This window comes from Ceratosolen solmsi, unplaced genomic scaffold (genome assembly GCF_000503995.2).
Source record: "Ceratosolen solmsi marchali unplaced genomic scaffold, CerSol_1.0 scaffold10, whole genome shotgun sequence".
Taxonomy (NCBI): Eukaryota; Metazoa; Arthropoda; class Insecta; order Hymenoptera; family Agaonidae; genus Ceratosolen; species Ceratosolen solmsi.
Genome location: NW_011948412.1, coordinates 17,799,837 through 17,822,165, shown reverse-complemented (window position 1 = coordinate 17,822,165; position 22,329 = coordinate 17,799,837). Strand labels below are relative to the sequence as shown.

Below are 22,329 nucleotides of genomic sequence, written 5' to 3'. Positions count from 1 at the left end.
ATGTGATTTGGTACATAATTATTAGAGTTTTATAATATTCATTTATATCTACTATAATATAATAAATTAATTTTGTTACCCATTTGAAAGCAATATTTTTGAATTATATTGTTATAATATTTCATTAATCGCTATAGTGAGAATTAAATTTGATAGAATCAAAAATAGCTGTGACAACAAAAGTAAAATAACATTAGTATTAATTAAAAAAATATATATCATTAAAAAAATGTATTATTAAATAACGAAATATATCCCCCTCGTTTAAAAATAAATTATTGCTGAAATAAAGAAATTTATTTTTCAAATGTACAATTCAATTTTAATTGGCTAAGATATGGTTAAGCATTTCAAAAATCGAAAAATTAAGTCATTATGTTTTTGTTTATTAAATTTATTTATTAATGCAATTTCAGATAATATATTTGTTATTGAGTAAGAAAACTGGTTACTACATATAAAAATAAATAAATATGGATCAAAATATATGATAGCTAAATTGTTAAAATAAAAAGTGTTACGTTTTTAAAGTGAAATTTATAATAGATATAAATTATCATAAATAAAATAAATATTGCATTTTAATTTTTACCAAATCTAAAAAAAGATGTTTCATTATACTTCCGTGTAATTGTCCAATTAAATGAATTAAATATTTACTCACAAAATAAAATGTAAATTAAGAACTTATTAATTGTTTACTTCAACCCTATGAATAATGACATTATAGGTACAGTAACAGTATTTTTGAATTTTATTTTATTTTATTCGTGTTTTTGCAAAATTTCATTATAAAAATAAGTAAACTTAATCTTAATACCTATTTTATATCGAACTGTTCGTCATCATTTGTACATAAGCATTTCTAATAAAAGTATTTGTATACAGACTATTCACATATGAATTGAATCCATTTCAATAAAAGTAATAATTACAATAAGAAAAATAATCATAATGAAAAATGTATTATTTAACAATCGAATTTTTATTATTGAAATACACGCGTTGATATGTTAAGTAATTTTAAATATAAAATTTAATAAGATTTTGAAAAATAATAATTGCATCATCAATTGTAAATTTTCATTTTCTCCAGATAAATTGAAATCTTTTTACAAACTTTTCTTTTATAAAATCACTAAAATGTATGTTTTAAAATTTGTTAGAAACTCATATCCCTTAAAATTTTTCATTCTTACAATATTGCGTAACAAAGCGGTTGACATGAGCTCGAAAAAGTGCCAGAAAACGCGAAAGCTGAAACTTCGTAAAGAGAAACAAGACGTTATTGTCAGGAAAACTTTGAGATCTACTAACGTTTCCAACAATAAGTAACCAAAAATAACATAAGTAATCTCTGATTAATTGACATTCGAGTCTGGTGTAATATTTTGCTTAACAAGGACCGTTAATTCTACAATAAAAATACAAATTGTCTTTAAGAGCGGAGGAGTGGGTAGGGTTGAGAACTAAAAAATAAGTGAAAAAAAAACTTCTATTATCAAGTATTAGTCGAATTGAGCACCAGAAAATAGGAGAATACATTGAAGCTACTTGAATAAGATGTCAAAAAGTGAACAAACAATGGCAAAGAATCCTATTTATCTGCTATGTCGCTTATTCACTCTCATCGCAATACAATAAAATTTCATAAATGAGCCGATTTTTCATTAATCTTAAACGAAAGATCCACGCGTTTGTCCAGCTTAAGCGTTTGCGTTCAGATCAGAAATCTTAATATCGCCGGGCACGTGTAGCTCTCATTGTAGAAGCAGTGCCTCCTCGACTGACGATGTGCGACGCGTCGCGACGTCCGACGGACGAGTTTCACTTTTGCCAACCTTCGAGCCGCGGAGAAACGAGATGAAATGTGTACCATAATTCATCCTCGCGCAAGGTATTCGCGACCCTTGCGATTAGACTCGGCGGTCTGCAGTGGCCTTGGGCCTTGGCAGGCGTCCTAAACGCGATGAAAGAGCGAAACTCTTTTTCATTTACTATGCCGACTCTCGTGGTCGCTCACTCCTTCAATGCATGAGGTGTGGGAGGTTTATTTAATAGTGCGTGGGCTTCCGCACTTGAACAATTTTCCGATAGTGCGCTGATTTTAGATGGTTTTACTTAGCTTTTATTTTCTATCTTTCTATCGACCCTAATAATTCTGGTCACTTTATATTCAACTTAATAATGTGTTTATCGAATTTACCACCAATTCTAGATATTTTAAAACTATAATTTATAACAATGAATACTTGAAGCTTTGTCTATTTTTTACACGCTAGATCTTTATGACAAGCACGTGAAGTAATTTTTGATTTTAGAATAAAAATACTTATGCATATATATATTTATATATCTTACGTTTTCGTAAAATTTGTTAATTTATTGTGATAAAATAAAAATTAAAATATGAGTGATGGAGTAATAAATTTTGAATGCTTATAATAAACAAATGACGGAATATTATATTGCAATTGATTTTTTCCAAATATTTAATATTCAATATATTTATAATAATATTCAATATAACTATTTTATATAAAATGGATTTATTGAATTAAATAATCTTAAAAATATATGCTAGTAAATTATTCACAATTTTATATGTTAGTTAAAAATTTGTCACTTAGTTAGACGATATACAAAATTTATATATCAAAATATTTTATTCTACATTGAACTTTAGATAATAACTATTTATTTCTATACATATCCGAACAATTGTACTTATTACTCTATACTGAATTTTTGTGAACTTTTTATGGAAAATGTAAAAAGTAATAGCATAATCGTATGAATTATAGATATAAAATAATAATATTTTTATGGTGGTTTATAAAATTAAATTCATAATAAATAAATAAATTAATCAAAATTAAATTCGTTTAAATCGTGTTGATAATGCTTAAATACTACTTTAAATACCAACTTTAATGATTATATAATAAATAAAATGCTTAATATATAACATCTATTATAATTTTATTGTTTAGAATAATATTGCTGTATTAATATAAAGTTATTTACTTAAATATTTATATCGATCTATTTATGTATGAATTATATATTAAAATTAAATGGAAATATGTAGGTCTTTAAAAAGTAATTAGCTTAGAATATAATAGTAATTTATGTTGGTAATTTTATGTAGATTGTATTAATAAATACAATCATATTTAATTTTAACAAATTTGAACTTTTATATAATATTTGTTTGTTTTTTTTTTGTCATTTCATTATACGTAAAGTGATAAATTATAAATAATGTTAAGGTTATATATAATATACTAATAAAAATAAGTACAACTTAATTTTACCAAAGTATTTTAATTCAACTTTTATTAATGATATTTTTTCATTTATGCGTCAGAAATATGTTCATAAATAATATAAATTATAAATTACCTAAATAACTCTTGTTATTTATTATATAGGAAATACGCTAACTATTAAATAGTATTAAATAGTTAAATATCAAATAGTAATTTTATACAAAGTCGATCTAGTAAGAAAATTATTTCATTGAATTTCTTTTAAAAATACATTGTATAAAATCAAAAAGAAAATATAAAAGTATCAATAAAAATTATCAATAAGAATGGAGTATATACATTTTTATATAAATTGTAACATACTTGAATAAATAATATTTGATTTAATAAATTGAATTTTTATTGAATGTAATAGAATATTGAAGTTAAGCGATTTTTATATTGTTCGAAAATAATATTATTAATTTATTTGAGATGATATTGGTATACCTATATAACATTATAATAGTAGTTATCCAAATTTTATTAATTTTATTTTGTTAGATTGTTTTATTACGTTTCATTTGTAAATAAAAGAAATTCTATTGATTTAGTTTAGATTTATGTACATAGACACACTAAAGCAAGTTTAAGAAGGCAAACAAAAGTTTAACTCCAAATAATAAGTTCTTCCGTTAGTTGGACTACACGTACGATATTGTATTACGATTATTATTGTTTTATAATTTGAAAAAGTACTAAATTTTGAATGAATAAAATTATGAAAGAATTGAATTTGAACCGACTTGTAAATTACATAGTTTTTATTCTATCAAAGTATTTTGTAATAACATCATATAAAATATATTGGTACTTTTATTGCTTGTTCACATATATAATATTTACTTTTTATTATAAAAAATCAATAAGAAAGTTTACATGGAAAAATATTAACAATTATGCTTTTTTACAACTACAAACTATTATACAATAGTCAGTTATTTGAAATTGTAAAAACATCAGAATTTTATGAATTTTAATATTTGAATGTTTTTAATATTTGAATAAGTGTAATTATCGACCTAATTATTGATAAGAATATCATTTGAAAATTGATAATTATTCTTCTTGTTGAATGAGTATATTTTTCTATTTACGAGCTTAAGAAATTTATTGCAACGAGAATGAAATGGCGGTAATATTCAAGGAAATAATAGCAGAAGAGCATGAGATATTGCAGTCATAATAGCGCTAAGGTTTACCATAGGTTATGGTTCTCGTATTTTTAGCTAAAATAACATTTTAGTTATGATCCTATCGAACAGTCATATTTAATGCGAACATGGAACATCTCAAATTTGAGAAGAACAATGAGAATCGTCAGTCGAATACGTAATACGAACCTCAAATCTAAAGAGATCAGAAAAAAACTCGACTCCTGATAAGAATAGGTGCAGGGTAATGGAGGAGTTCAATCGTTGGGCGTATTCCTTTTGTAAGCACATGTGATAAAAAATTTTCGTCTCCATTTTCATCACACATTTCAAACTAATGAGAGAGACTTTCCGTGGTAGGGGGGTGAGGTGGGGAGAGGGAAATCACACGACATAATAATGGGACTAAAATCAATCACACGTGCCGATTTGGTACGATATTTACCTCATCTTCGTCGCTATCCTCGTACACCTGGCGCCTGGTCGTTGTCTTAGTGGTCTTCCTCGTGGTGGTCTTCCGTGTAATAGAGCTGACCTTGTCATGGGGATTGTCCCAGTCCTGGAACACCTCGGTCGCCATCGTGCCGGCCTCGTTTCCTCTCGCACTTCGCACCTTCGACCTCTCGCTTCCTTTCACCCGGACTTATTACCTCGTTCACGTATCACGGAATTATTCACTGGCTGAACGGGCGTAGCTCGCCATACCCTCGTCCTCACCGTCCATCTCTTGCCCGAGGCTCACGTCGGTCGTTTTAATCGCGCTCCACTCCACACCTCGGAGGACCACTTCGATCTTCCGGTCGCTGGCCTTTGGGAGCCTCGGACCGACTGTTTACGTCAGTCAACTCCGAGCGATTCTTCGCTCTGAAGAAAAGAGCGAACGATGCTGATGTCTAGCGACTGCGAGACTTTTGGCAGGGATTTTAATACTCCGTACCGCTCTGATTTCAGCGTGATAGAAATAGAGCGCTAAACAGTGGAAATCGATAGCTTTAAAGAAATGTGTATTTAGCAAATTCCCTTTGGCCAAAGTTGCGCGCTCGCGACTAAAGTTGTAACCACTAATCAAGTATTGCTTATAGTCACGCCTATTATTCATACGTATACTTGAAATTTACGTTCTAGGGTCTATTTTTTTATATTTCCATTCACTTTAGACTGCAGTACAAAGCAACGCTGCGAAATCAAGTGATCGCTGTTACTCTTGAAATTTCAAATACTACATCGAATTATGGGATATTCAACATATTCGACGTTAATCTAAACTCGAAATCATTTAATTATAAAATATCTCGTAAATTGTACTAGAAGAAATGAAAATTGTCATAGCAATTGTGCATGCGAGAGTATATTTAATACTATTAGGAATTAATATTTGCTTTGGAACAGTTCTTTTATATGCACAATTATAAAAATACTCGCGCATTTATTAAAAATAAAATAATTGCTTATTAAAAATTATTTAGGAGTGTTGTTATAAATATTTACTCTCTCGGCATTTTGTAACGCGAAAATATTTCTTGCGTCAGAGTTTTTGTAGAATCCTGATGAAATGTACATGAAAAGCGGAGGTATTTTTAAATTTTTAATTTTTAATATTTTCGTAAACTCTGAATATAATATTCGATAAAAAAATATAAAATTCTTTATACATTTTATATTTTACCTAAAAAGTGCCAAATATTAATAAATAATTCATTATTAAGTTTAATTACTATGGAAACAACATAAAAGTCTTTGATTGAAAAAAATTAATTCACACCAATCATTATAATAAGCAACTATGTTTTTAGAAAATCCTATGTATATATAAATCTTTTTAACAATTTCATAAATAGCACTAATATTATCAGGTAAAATGCTGATTACTTTTCTCGAAAAGTTTATTAAAAATTTAGGAATTTCTATTTTATTATCAAAGCTATAAGAATTTTCATATTTACTAATATTAATAAACTTAATACTACATATTATTAACTTATAATTTGAAACAAATGAACTATTAATTTCTTAGGAATATAAGTAATAGTATTTAATTATCAAATATTATTTATTATTAAGCTATAAATTTTATAAAGTATTAAACAGATATTACTATGTGTCTTACACTTATGATGCTATAGTTATTATATAACAATTGGGATGAAATATTCGGTATTTAGATAAATATAAATTTATGAGTGTAATATTGAATAGTCCAATACTAATAGTTTTAAATACAACATATTTTATGAATTTAGTAACACTAAAATTTCAATTGATTTATAATAATTGAAATGTTTTGTATCACTTTTAATATAAAAAAACTAGTGCACGTGCACACATATAGTATACATCGGCATTTTAAGCATAACCGTATATTCCAGGTTATATATATATATATATATATATATATATACCACGATATAACTTGAACTTATAACTTGAAATATTCATGTATTATTTGATATATTAGATTAGAATACAAATTATTTTCTACCTCATGGACTCAGATTTTTAATTCTAATTCTAAAAATTTTACAATATGACTGAAACATCATGAACATTTCATTAGAAGCACAGAACTCTGCACATATATTTATCGAACAGCAGATGATGCAGTCACAATCTTAAACAAAGCGAACGATTAGTAATACTAAATATAAATATTAAGTAAATAGTAAGTAATATTAAGTTGTAATGCATAATTCACACACAAGATATTCAATAGCCTCGATCTCCTTTCGCATAGGAAAACTGACGATCATGAAAAATTAGCGAATTTCAAATCGGATGAAACTCCAAATCGCGGTATTCGGTAACAAGAGGGAGGGAAAATTCGAAATCACAAGCGCGCACGCACACACGCACACACACGTGGGCGCGCGGGCGCGCGCGTTAGTGTAGTTGGTTCGAAAATGAGAATCGAGCAGCTCGCAGCAAACTTCGCGGAAGACCAGGAAAACAACTTTGAAAATGAAGAAGACCACGGAGAGTCGCGACGGCACTGGCGATGCGCCGCAACGCGAACGACCCCGTCAAGACAAGCCGCCCCCAATCCTCTCTTCGATATCGTAGCTCTGACGCCCGTAGCTCGCGCTCTTATTATTCCTTCATTCTTGCGTCTCTTTCTCTCTCTCTCTCTCTCTCTCTCTCTCTCTCTCTATCTATCTATCTATCTATCTTTATTTGCCTATCGTGGTTGGTACGCCCTCGCACAAAGGCAGAATCGGCGACACGGAGAAGCCCGCGCGTGAGACTGAGAACCTCCGTAGCTTGGCGCACGGCGGTCAGTCCAATTTCCAGAAATATAGAGGAGGAACACTAGTGGTGTAATATTAGGACGGTGTCAGGGAACGGGGTGGGGAATGCTTCTCGTCGCCGCTGTTGCACCGCGTGCATATGGGTGTTACGACGTTCATCCGACGACGTACATGAATTTGCCAAGCAGATGTTTCGAGTTCGTTGTCGTGGGAGATATAGGCGATGCCGTTTTGGTGATTATAGGGAAATGATACGTTGCTATGATCACTCACTCATGTCGATACATATCCTACGCTGGATTATGCAAGGTAGAGGAAAGTTTTTCTTCCCTTGCAAAACGGAACATCAAAGTTTTATCGGAATTTTATTTGCATTTCTTAAATAATGGCAATGTCATAACGGACTCGCTTGAAGAATGTGATAAATCGCTTAACTAAGATCCATGAATTCAACAAATACAATCTACCCTAGTATTATTAAATGATTGCTAATTTAATTATTTATTAAACGGACCTATTGGAAAGTCGTTATTTTTTTATGCATTGAAACAAAATTATTTCTTAGATGCATCAAGTTCAACCGAAAACTTATTCAAACCACCTTTCACCTATAATTTCAAATACTTTTTTTATGTAATAACAAAAATTAATTTTATATTGCTTTACTAGCATTGGATCTCAATTTTATGCAAATAATAAATATCGGGATATATGCAAATTATTTTAATAAATAATTAACATTTTATAGGCTTAACGTTAATTCATAAAAGTAATATTTATTATTTTTGAAAAAAATATGTTAAATATTTATTTTATACTTAAATAGTATTATACTGTAATATATATAAAGAATTTCTATTCATTGAATTTGAATCGTTCGAAATTTACAAAATCACATTCACATAATTCAGTGACCACACAAGACATATCAAATATAATAAATTAAATATGCATATATTATGACGAGCTAAATAAAAATAAAAATATATTTCTTTAAGCATTCAGAATAATTAAATTATACATTTTATCGAACTCAAATCAAGAATATAATTATATATCATTACAACAATCCTAATAAAACATTGAATAATTAAAAAATATTGAATATTGATAAGAAAAAGATACAAGGCATTTTTCTATTTATTTTAAATTAGTAATTTTTTCGTTTACTAGATGGTATATGATCTTTTTCTATTTTCTCTTCTCTTGATTTATTAAAAATTATAGAAAAAAATATTATTACAATTTTATACAAATTTTTATATTGTCATTCTTTGCATTGCAGTATTTAAAAGTTCCCAAACTTAAATCTAAAAATTTTAAGTTTCTAACATAGTCATGCAAGAAAATAAAAGGATATATAATTTCGAATGTTGTAAATTTTATAAAATTATTTTTATATTATTTTTTACGCAAATAACCTGTACATATGAACATAATTCTAAATTGAATTGCAATTTTACATTGGTTTAAAAATAGCGTATCTATATATTTGTACTTGAAATTTTGGTTTACTTTGACTAAGTGAGAAACAGTTTTATTGTACTAACAAGTGGAGTGATAATGGTACGGCTGTTGATTGAATTCCATTTAAATTTTTATATAAAAAGCTTATTTTTATTTTTGAAATTTGATTGTTATTTTAATAAATTATATAGTATATGTTTTCCTAATAAGTGGTGAAACAATAAGCAATCACGATATGTATAATCTGTGTTGAAACTTCGAAATTATAATTTTTTATAATATCCTAAGATTGCAAAGAATATATATTAACATAATATAATTTCTTATAGGAAATAACATATATATTTCAACTGTGACTTTCTACAAAATCATTGGCATTAATAGTATCTTATTTATTTTATTATTTTATTTATAGATTTCGATAGAGTTCGATATGCATAAGATTGGAACGCAGACAATTAGCTTAAACGAATAGAATATATATCCTTACTTTTATTTTCGTTCATATAAAATATTTAGTTATGTTTTATTTTATTCAACTACATTTTGATATTATCCTTCTATCTTTGTCTTAACCTACATAAAGGTATTTCATTTAGCAGCTTTCTGAGTAAAATATACTGCTCTTTATTTCTCATTCCTTAACTATAGACTTCGTTTTTCTCGGAATTTTTTGATCTAAATATTTTGCAAAACTTTTTTGTTCAAATTTTATGTTATTTATATAAAAATTTGTATTTCTTAACATTATAATTTAATGAACAACAAGTTAATTTATTAATATACATACGTACAATAATTTATTATTTCGAAGGAAATGTTTACTATTTCGTTAAATCTGTATATATAGTTATTAATGTAGTCTTTAGTAACACGTTATATATTATAATAGATTTTATTTGTATATTTTATTATATTCAATTTTACATGTTCTGTTATGTAAAAATATTTCTGTTTTCAATTATTTAAAAATTGCATAATATTGTACGATAAATATTCTCCTTTTATTCTTCTTTTAAGACGAAAAATGATTTGCAACTTAAAAATTATTTATTGAAAAAATAATACATGGTTATTTAGCTTTAACTCATTGTGAAAAAATTTAAGAATGTATTTTGCTATTGAAAAACTAGTAATATCATTATCTTATATTATGATCAGCTCCATTTAAGAAGTTAAGAGTATAATTAAAAATTAGCAATTCAATAGAATACTGGCAATCATAAATTGCTATCATTTGCTAAAATTGTGTTCTAATAAAGATTGAAATTAATCAAGAAATTTTAAGAAATAATGTCAATTTTCAATAAAATTTGTAAAAAATTTCTAACAACAATGCAAAATACGTTAATAAAGTAGATTTGATTTCTTATTAAAATCAAATGAATTTGTATATCTCGAATACATAATATCATTAATATTTCGATATATAATATTACTTGGAAATTAATAATAATGTTCAATACCTATTTAATGTCTAATTATTTATAATTATCATTATTATTATTATAAATGCATTTTTTAACTAAATAAATAAATAATTTATTGTATTAGCATTATACTAGTTAATAATATATAAAACATATTTTTTATTATTAATTGAATAAAAATTTATATCACAATAAAAGACATATGATAACAGACATATATTTTTCCTAACTATGTTTAAATTAAAGAAATTCATATAATGGTTTACATGAATTATAACTGAAATTATTTATATTAATTCTTATAAATTAAACTATTGGTAAGAGTTTTGTAAAATAATGTATTTAAATTTTATATTACTTTAATGAACTCCGTATTTTCTTAATTTGATCATGTTGATTCGATTCTATAGGCAATTCTAAAAATATGGTAGTGTTTCGAATTTTACCTGAAACAGATAAATAAATCATTTGTGAAACATATAGTATCAACATAATTACAAAATATTTAAAAAATCTGTTAAAATTAATATTAATTCTTCTGGCTTTTCTTATTTGTAGTATTTATAATATATATAAGCTTCGGTATTTGTAACGCTCCAATTATATTCTTTGAATAATTTTTTCGCATTTTCTGTAATCTTGTATATAATTATAAACACTATTAAAAGAAAAGTATAAAATTTTTATAAAATTTTAAAACTAGAAATTATTATACATGTACTTATACATGTACATGTAAATATGCTCATTTTATTTATATTAATGTAATCAAGAACCAGTAATGATATAATATGGCAAATATATTCTGATTTCAATTTTAATTACCTTACAATCTTTGTAATGTAACTTTTCAATTAATAGACAAATCATGGATTTTCCATACAAATTTCTGATTTTATGAATTACTAATTGGCATCAGTGTAATTTGTTTATATAAATGTAAAATGAAATACATGATCGGTGGTTCGTGGAATGTATATAAATTATCTTATGGTTAAAACTATATACTATTTTAATACAATATACTTAATAAGCCTTTCTAGCAATCTTACTTAATGTTCAAGCATTTCCTTATTTTTACAAGTGATATAAAAAGTTTTCAATTATTTCCCAATAAGGCAATTCAATAATTTTTTTAGATAAAAATTTTTAAAACTAATATCAATATTCGATTAATTATGATCTCCTTTATGATCAATCAGTCAATATAGTTTTTGTATATAATTGTTACATACTGTAGATTCTTAATATGCACTATAAATGTTAATGATATCATGATAAAGTGACGAGGAATGCAAGAACAAATAAACATAAAATATTTAATCGTACAAGATTGGATGCGTGTATTCCAACCAGATGATTAAAATCTCTCTTTCGGGGTTGTTATTTTTTCGCAGACTTGCGGAAACGATCGCACGCGCAAGCTTCGTCGCGACAACGACTAGCGTACGCAAGAAAATTATTTCGGGATGAAGTTGTTACGATTCTATTCTTGATGCCCCCCTGAGTATAGTCTGAGCGTCACTGTGCGAACATGGATTGAAGGAATTGCGAATCGAGAGACTACGAAGAAGATGGACGAGAGAAAGAACGAGGGTTTGGAATACGAACATCATGTACTCTTTGGAACTCTATACTTTAAGTACTGAATATATAAAAGTATATTTCGGCACGAACATGAAGAATAGAATGACCTATCATTTTATTTGCTCAAAAATCTAAACTAAACATCATACATTTACAATATGTATTTGGTAATAAATCCATTACATTTCCATAAAAGGCTTAAATTCAATTAAAGCTGTGAATATCGTGTTCTTTTCTTTTTTAATTTCAAACTTAATAATATAAAAGTAAACTACTATACAGTTGCAAGTAAAATATAAATAAATGTTATGCCATTGTATTTTCTCAAAGTTTATTGTATTATTTGTTTTAAACATTTAGAGAATGATTTTCCTTTTTTGCAGTTTTTCTATTATGATAAATATTAAATATTCAGTAAAAATAATATTGAATATATGCAATTATAAATAAAAAACTCGTAAGTTTTGAACATATTTGTATAATTATGTATAAATATCTTATTTAGTAACTAAATTTATGATATAGAATGAAATTCCGAATAAAATATACAAGGGTAAGAAACTAAAGATGACATGAGTTAATCTAAGTGTTTCGTAGTAATTGGTGATTAAGGAAGGAATTATAAATATTCGGACATGGTATTCTATAATTGGCGGTAATTGGCGTGACTCTTTACCTGAATGATTCGGTTATAGAATATTCCGATATATTCTATTAGACTCGCAATAAAAGATAAAAATACTAATGCATATATATAATCAATAAAGGTTAAAATAAGTTTAAAATTAAAAATCTTTATGTAAAGATTTCCATATAATACAATTCTGCATAAGCTTAAAATTTAAAGTAGAATAGGTCTTATAAAGACGAAAACTTTAGTATGCATACCATCAAGAGACATATCAGTGTCAATCTTGTCATTATTTTATTTGCAACTACTTTTTGTATGAATATACCACGATTTTTTTGATAATATTGAAACTCAAAAAAGGTGGAGAAGAATTACATATACGGAGTACTAATAAATACGTAATGAAACATTTGAATTATATTTGATTTTAAAAATATTTTCTACGGCTTAAGACTAATTTGAAATAAAAAGTGGTTTATCCACTTACTAATTTAAATAAGCTTATGGTTGTGTCTGTAAGTGTTAAAGTAGTAGAATCATTAAATAACACATAATATTATTTCTTATACGAATCTATTAATCCATGCATCATACCATACTATCCTCTTACCAAAAGTACGTCTTAAAAAGCACACCTACAGAATATATATATAATATCATTTTAATAATTAATGGATAAAATTATTAAGAATAACAAATAAATTAAAGTTTAATAACCAGTTAATAAACAAAATAACACTCTGTATATAATACTGTAAATTCTATTTCTTGTAATACAGTATTTATTAAATTAAACTCTTTAGTTTAAAATATTTTTATATAGAAATATAAATGATTATTCATCCTAGTATCTAATATTTTACTTATAAACAAAGCAGCTGCATAATAGGTTTTCGGTAAATTGTCAAATGTTTAAAAATCATATTATTGTTAATAATTTAGATTGAAATTTGAATTTTGTTTGTATCAACTATAATAATCTATACAAATAAATTCATTCATTATTCAGCAGAAATAAAGTTATAATTCATGAATTATAATTATAATTATAAATTATAAATTACAACTAAAAAACACATAAATATTGAAGAATATTTTGTTAAATAAATATTATTTTAATATAAAAAATAGTAAATTTTGAGAAATTTATAACGTTTAATAAGTGACAGATTAAAAAATATAAATTAATTATAAGTAATTCATACTGAATTATTTTAGTTTTCATATACATTTTTTAAATTTTAGTTTACCACAATATGAAAATAAAAAAATTGTTATTTATTAATTAACTTATATAGAAGTATCATTGTATATATGTATATAAAATATATACTTATAAAATATAAAAAATGATTTCGAGTTAAACATTTTTATTAAATAATTTCATATATACAAACATTGCCTACTTAAAATTCCACTTATTTCCTACATACAATTTTTTCAATAGTTAACATAATCAATAATCTAATTTTATTATCTAAATATGAAATGATAGTGTTTTGATAAAAGATGTTATTATAATATATATATATATTTATATTATAAAAATAATAAACATTATTTTATTTTAATGAAAGTATTTATACTGATTATTTAAATTGCTTATCTAATAAAATGAAACTGAAACACAACAAAAAATGTAATTATTTATTTTATACTATATTGTACAATTTTTTATTTAAAAATTAATTAAAACTCTAAAATTTCAACAATAAATTTATTTGACTATAAATATAACAAATTTATAAAACTGTCTAAAATCTCTATATTAAATTAATTAAAAGTACTTTGTAGATATGACTTTCAAATATAGTATTTTTTATACAAAAAAACAAAATATTGATGTAATTTTTAAACATCTTTTCAAATTGATAAAATGAATTTTAGTTATAATTTTAGTTTTCATTAACTTTTAGTTTATTTGATTAGTCATAAAATACATAACATATTGATTGTCATAAAAATTCGGTTTACTCTAAACTTATTTACCTGTATTTTAAAAGGAACTCTAGAAATTGTCTTAGTAAAATAATAATTTTATAAATATTTGAAATTTATATTTAATTATAAAATAATATAAAATATATGTGTAAGGTGTAGAATGCAAATAATACCAAATAATCATTATTTTACGTGATGTGATGTTAGAGAATTATTATACATCGATTAAGAGACGGCAACCTATATATGGCATTATATGCATGCATTTTAATTTTCTATTTCCTTTCTATTAATCATATTTTATCCGAATTTCAACTTTATATTATTTGGTTACTGTTGAGTTCTGTATAGGTATTTTCTCGTTTTTTTTCTGTTACTTGTTCATTCGTATATTTAAGTCGTCTATCGTATATTATGCTCACATTCTCAATTTAAATGTTGAGAGCAATTTTGTACTGATAATAGGATCTCGTAAATCAATTTTGTCATAACCAATAAGTTTTAATCTGACGATTAATATTTATCTTTTTTCATAGTATATAATAAATTCTATGATTTTTAGGATTAGAATCTAATTCAGTATAAAATCGAATACTGATAGCAAAATTTGAACACTTATAAATAATAAAGAAAAATATTTTTAACAAGATATAAAAGTTTATTTTTAGAATAAAGAAATTTTGCAAGTATTGCAGTATTGCATTCGGTACAAAAATATATAAACTAAAAGAAAGCTAATGCGACATTACGCATGAATAATGGTTTAGCTTTATTTGACCTGTCCATCCAAATGCACAGAAACATACACTTTTCTAGCCAAAAGCGGATGTTGCCAAGTTATATATATATATATGTGTGTGTGTGTGTGTGTGTGTGTGTGTGTGTGTGTGTGTGTGTGTGTTACTCATCCGAAATAAATATAAATATTTTATCTATGTACAGAAATGTAAATTTAAACGCACATAGTATGCTCGATTAAAATTTAAGACAACAAATGAGATGCAATCACGCATTCTTTAAGTTAATATTTTTCAGCTGTGACGTTGTTACCAAGATTATATTTTTAATTATTTGTGATAAACAGAATGAAATGAAAGCTATTTTTGATAATAGAATACTGCGCATAAAATTTTTCATTTAGTACGATGTGAAGAGATAACTCTTAAAATGCGCTTTATATTATTTTTTTCAAGAATGTTTATAAATATAATAACCATTTGCACTTTTTATTGTGTTTCATATATATCTAAACATATAGTTTATATCTAAAAAGTAGACGATCTATGAAAATATAAAAATAAGTGTTTTTCAAAATTTTTATTTATAATAGTATTATATATAAATAGATATTAAAATATATAATTACTATGTAATTTTTAATTATATTCATATTATTATTGATGTTTTTAAAATAAAACCTTTTTTATTTAGATTTAAATTATATTAAAATCTAATTTGCAACAAGTTTTTGTAAATATTACCAATTTTAGTCGATGCAAATAAAATGAAATTATACTGTATTAGAAAAATCAATATAAATAATCCTGTCTTCATAAACATTTAATGTTTTCATTCATTAGGATGTCTTTGAAAAGTATTTATATTATGATAGTACTGGAAATATATATATAAAACTATATATATAGAATTCATACTAATTATGTAAAATTTATATTGTGCATTTATCCAATAATAATTTAAGTACTGTTACTTGTATATGACTTTGAATATCAAAAGTAAAATATATGTTTATATTAATTAAATTATGTATAAAACTCACTTCCATTTTAAAATAAGATTGTGAAATTTCCAAATTCTTGTAGAGTTAGGTTTTGTTTTCTTAATAAAAAACATTAATCTAACAAATTTTAGTTTAAGTTGATAAAAGAATCATTTCAACGATAATATTGTGGGTTATGTATCGATAAGCAATCTTATAAAGTGTAGTATCACTATAAATTTTTTAAGAATATACATTGCTATTAATGTTAATCTAAAAAATAAAATTCAAAAAAATGTAATTAGCATTAAAAATTATACAATTATATATTGATTTTTGTAGATATATATGTTTAAAATATACATTAATAAATAATATAGAAAATTACTAAATATTGGAATATTGTTTTTAATCTACGAGTTGTTGATCGTAAGAAACTTTATTCGCAGCATAATTTAGATTTGAGTCAGTTTCAAGTGTTTTAGAACAATGATGTATTTTCAAATTTTTTATTATTATATCTTGCTGGTTTTTATTTTTTTTTTTTCATTTTCATGTCTTCCAAAGCTAAACAACCCATACAGTTGAACGATGTATTGCTGTACCACTACATTTGTTTTTGTCCATGAGAGCAAGCAGAAATAATATTTGGCACGGCGCAGCCTTCCGTTTATATAAGATGCACACTATCGTTTCCTCAAGAAGCAGGAGAGAAAGAGAATTAGAAGAAGAAAGAAAATAAGCGAATTTGACATCGACATTATGACAATCTACGTACTATGCTGTTGTTTTTTAGATTATTCACATACAACATTGGGCACTGTATCATGATTCATCTTTGCACTGTCATATAAGTAATGCAATTGTCGGTTTTATGAAAATAGTCTGATAGAAATAAAGATCTATCATTATATTATTATATCCATCTATCAATGTATTTGGGATGTAGAACTAAAAAAATAGAACTAAAAAAGTTGAAATATTAAAATATTAAAATATGAAAATTACGAATTACATATATGTGAACGAAGCCAACATTTCCTTAAAAGTAAAATAATATTCTCATGTTTATTGATACGGCTATTAAAGAGTATAATAAATTTTGAAATAGTCTATATAGTTGATATTTTTTATTTATTGAACTTTATATTTGATTTGATATATATATATATATATATATATATATATATATCTGTGTGTGTTGGTGTGTGTTGGTATGTGTATGTGGGTGTGTGTATGTGCGCGCTCGTATAAATATATATATATATTAAAAACTTGATAATAATAATATTTGAAATAATTTAAATTAAAAAATTATATAATTATAATGTTTATAGTTTCTATTTATAGACAATTATTTTATAATATTAAAATTATATCGTTGCAAATAATTACATAAATATAATAGATACATATGTAAATGAGTAAAAAAAATCGAAAGCCTTATAATTTATCGATTTTAAATAAAATAATAAATAATTTATCCGTATATAATAATATAATTATTATGCTATGATAAAATTAATATTATAAAGATAATTCTATTTGAAGAGAAAATTTTTATGTGATCCAATTAATAAAAGAATCCTTTTCAATAGATATTATATCTATATCTATATGAATTAATTAAGTAATACCCTTTCTGAATTTCATTTATAAAATAAGACTAATATAGATTAAATATATAATTTTAAAGATTATTGAGCCATTTTTTGATTTATTTAATGTTGAGCAGCAAAATTGATAGCAAAATTAATATTTATACATTATCTTCAATTCATGTAAATTTACATTCAATGTTATATTTGTTTTTAACATATTTTGTAATTTAATGTAATCAATAGTTTCAAAAATATCTATAGAATTAATGTTCGCTTCGAACATGAAAAATATAAATATAAATGAAGAAATAATGTATACTAAATTTTAATTTTTTAATTTATATTAATTAATAAATAATATATAAATCTATTATTTAACCAATAAATGATAAAAGAACAATAAATGTTATTTTTCAACAAAGTAAGTTTTATTGGAAACATTACCATTAAATTAAATTGTTTATATCATATATACCGAAATATTTGAAAAATCAATTCTTTTCATGGAATGCCAAATACATAATATGTGATTATTGCTAAATTATTATTTTTACCTAATTAAATAGTAGAAAATTTAAAACTATAAATTTTAATAATAAGAACTAATATAATTTTGAAATTAATAATTTAAATTAATTTTTTTTGTTATTTAATTTAAAGTTTATATTAATAAATTTTAATATAGTGCTCATATAACAATCGATAGTACAGTATTAAGCAAATACTATACTTTATATTAAAATATAATAATTTATATTACGATAAAAGATTTGTTCATTTTTCAAAATTAGAATAAAAAACTTTTATAATCTCTTCATAGGAAATAAATTAATCAAAATAAAATTATACTTATATAAAAAAATATTCCATTTTAATTATACTGAACAATGAAATGTAGGTTTTCTAAATTTTTATATCAATGGAGCGAGTGGTAATTCTTGAATTAAGAAACTTTTTAATTTTTCTGTATTTCACATATAAATTAAACAAAAAAAAAAATTTGATTGAGTAAATGATTTGTTTCGTCTATGTAGTATAAAAAAATGTATTGATACAACAATTAAATATTTGTTGAAATACCACAAATATATTTGAAAAATCACAAAAACATTCATTACGAATAAACGAAGGAAATCCCATTCGTTATTTGCTATTATTTATAATAATGCTGCTAATATTAAAATCGATAAATGTAAAAAGACTAAGAAGCACATGAATTTAACAATGCAAGAGTAACAACAAAATTAAATAAGACAGCTTAGAAGTACCTACATGCTTTGAATTATAATTGAATTATAATGGACTAATTTAAGTAATAATCCACATAAATACTAGAGTGAGACTCAATGTTGTGAAAAATTTTACGTTTCTTCAATCCTCATCACTTCACCAAATGTAAATTTCATTCACAAATTATAAATGCCTAAATCACATCACTTACAAATAATTGTTTTTTTTTAGTGTGAAAAGAGGAAAGGATCGATTGGAAAATTGAGAATACTAAAAGTTCTCATTATCATAGTAATTTCTCTCATAACTAAAAACTGCAATGATACCTAATTCATAATCACAAAATCCATGACATTTCATAATTCCAATTTTATAACAAATACATATCCTTTTTAATGAATTTAAAGTTTTAAATTTAAAATATTTAAATTTTGGATTCAATTATAAAATAAATCACCCTTAATACACTACGATTATATATTTTAGAATACAAAATATGATGAATACTAGTTAAAAATATTTTCTTCGCACTAATAAGAATTATTAGTATATTATATATATATATATATATATATATATAATTTTCTATCAATCTCAGAAAGTAATTGCAAAATATTAATATCTTTATCCTGCAAGTTTATATAAATTGAATTAAGAAGATGTCAGTGGTGATATTTAAAATACTGATAAATTTAAACCTATAAGAAAGGTACGATAAAAGTATGTTTTGATATTATTTTCGTTATTCTAGTATTTGTATTTTTGATTTTTCAACAATTTTTGTATACATTTAAATAACAAATATTTTTCTGTCGATCAATCAATTAATATTACGTCTTATTTAAAAAATGTATATAATTTTAGGATATAAAATTTTTATAATAATAGTAGTTTGAATAAGTAAAAACCATAAGTCTGCATCTATTTTCTATAATATACAAATAATTATTGTTCTATCTTGTATTAATTCTATAAATTTAAAAACGATTGTAAGATCTAATACACTTTTAAAAAAAAAATTAATGTTAAATCAGATATAGTTCTTTTTTCCAATAAAATAGAATTGAAATACTAAATTGAAATATTTTAAAATAATTTTTATAAATAATCGAAAAACTATGTAAATATTAATTTCACAACATTTTATTTTTGATAATATATCACGATCGTACGGACAGCCCGCCAATCAATTTAAATACTTTTTCACTTTTAGCATATTAGAGTCATTAGTTCAAGTCTAATCTGTCATCAGTAAAAGGATTCAGTTAAAACTAAAAAAATAGTCGACAGCATATGCAGCTGCTTGAATTGCGAAAAGTTATACATACGTACACACATTTACACTCTTTTACACACACACACACAAACACACACACACATATATATATATATATATATATATATATACGAACACAAATGCACACATACACAACTTTTTATAATTATTATGCATAATATATGATTACATTAATAGAGTTTTTAATATTTATGCAAAATTATAGATTAATTAGGCAATGCCATTACTAGAAATTATGAAACTCATTAATGAAAACGGAATGTTAAACTCAATTATTTAATAAATAGAAAAAATATATAAATGTTTATATATAATTTTGGTCTTATTTTGTAATAATTTTATAGTACTAATTTGTATCACATTATTAATTTTAAACAATGTCTCTATTTTGTATTAAAAATTAATTTTTAAATTTTAGTTAATTGAAATTTATAAATATATTTTTCAAATAAAAATTAATACTAATATTATAAATATCAGTAAGGTGTACGATAACACAATACTTTTAATTTATGTTTTGATGTTTTTATTCGGACATTATTAGGCTCATTAAAAAGATTTTCAGTCAATACATGTGCAATGATATATATTTCCCAAAATTTTAAAATTGAATACCGTAGCTAATATATAAATGAAATTGATAATAAATTTGTTTGAAATATTACTATAATTAATTATAGTAACTTATATAGTCCTATATAACCCTTACTTTAATGAGTATAGTAAATTTGAAAATCTTTTTTGTGTTTTATTATACGATATCTGTAAAAGTATATAAAATCCTATAATATAATTATGAAGTTAAATAATCGATTATATAAATACTTTGAAACTTGTCTAAATTTAGACGAATTATTTGTTCGGTAATTTAAAATTTTTCAACTTTTATTCAATATGTTTAACTAATTATGTTGCTATAAGCTATGAGAACTTTTAATGTGCATTTAAATTTGATTATTAAGGATTTTTTATTGAATAAGTTTACTTGTTACTTTAAAATTAAACCGCACGTAAAATAAAGGTTGTACTTCCGTTTATAAGAATAGGCTAAAATACTCAAAATGGTTGATATAGTTCTATTAAATAAATTGGATCTAAATAACTCGAAGATATTATATTGACTTACATAAAAATATGCAATACGTTAAATATATTAATGCAGTTAATAAAGTTACGTAAAATACTAATTAATTTATAAAGTTCATTAAATTTTGATAATTTTACTATATAATTTCTTGATAATTAACCTATATTAAAAAAGTTAATTTTCTGACTCTTTATCATGTATATATATATATATATATATATATATACGGATTCATAAATTATACATTTAGAGTTATATTTTTAATAAGTTAATTTTTTACCAAATCATTCTACTTTACCATTAAAGAAAAATAACTTTCCTTTTATTTCATTGTAAGCTGTCAGGTGAGACTGCTTACCTACTCATCCGTTATGCTCACGCGACAAGTTTCGCGCCTTTTCAAAAGCATGTGCGCTGATATTTCCAAGCACTTTTTCTCTCATGCATTCCGGATGTTAATTACTGCACACATTCCAAACGGGCTGCTCGGCGAAAATGTAGAGCTACTTGGCGTCAAATGCACAATCAACGCTCTCGTAAATCTCGGACGAGTGCCGCTATTATTCAGTTCCCCCATCTCCCTGGACAAAACTTGAATCCTTAGTAAACGCGATCGAGGATTCGCTGTACA

General features: G+C 24.3%; 1 protein-coding gene across 8 annotated transcripts in view; it reads right to left on the bottom strand.

Annotated features, from left to right (window-relative positions):
* tmod (tropomodulin) overlaps window positions 1–22,329 on the bottom strand; it is a 102,119-nt gene that overhangs the window by 46,974 nt on the left and 32,816 nt on the right. Inside the window, exons 1-2 of one of the 8 annotated variants that reach the window (XM_011498502.1) lie at window positions 7,162–7,583; window positions 4,911–5,725 (exon numbers count right to left, since the gene is read on the bottom strand). The exons of 4 other annotated variants lie outside the window; for them this stretch is intronic. In XM_011498502.1, the coding sequence (XP_011496804.1) occupies window positions 4,911–5,045 (135 nt within the window). In that variant the 5' untranslated portion in view covers window positions 5,046–5,725; window positions 7,162–7,583. Of the gene's footprint in view, window positions 1–4,910; window positions 5,773–7,161; window positions 7,584–22,329 lie in introns of those variants that run through there. 3 more of the 8 variants (XM_011498510.1, XM_011498519.1, XM_011498494.1) reach the window with 3 other exon arrangements.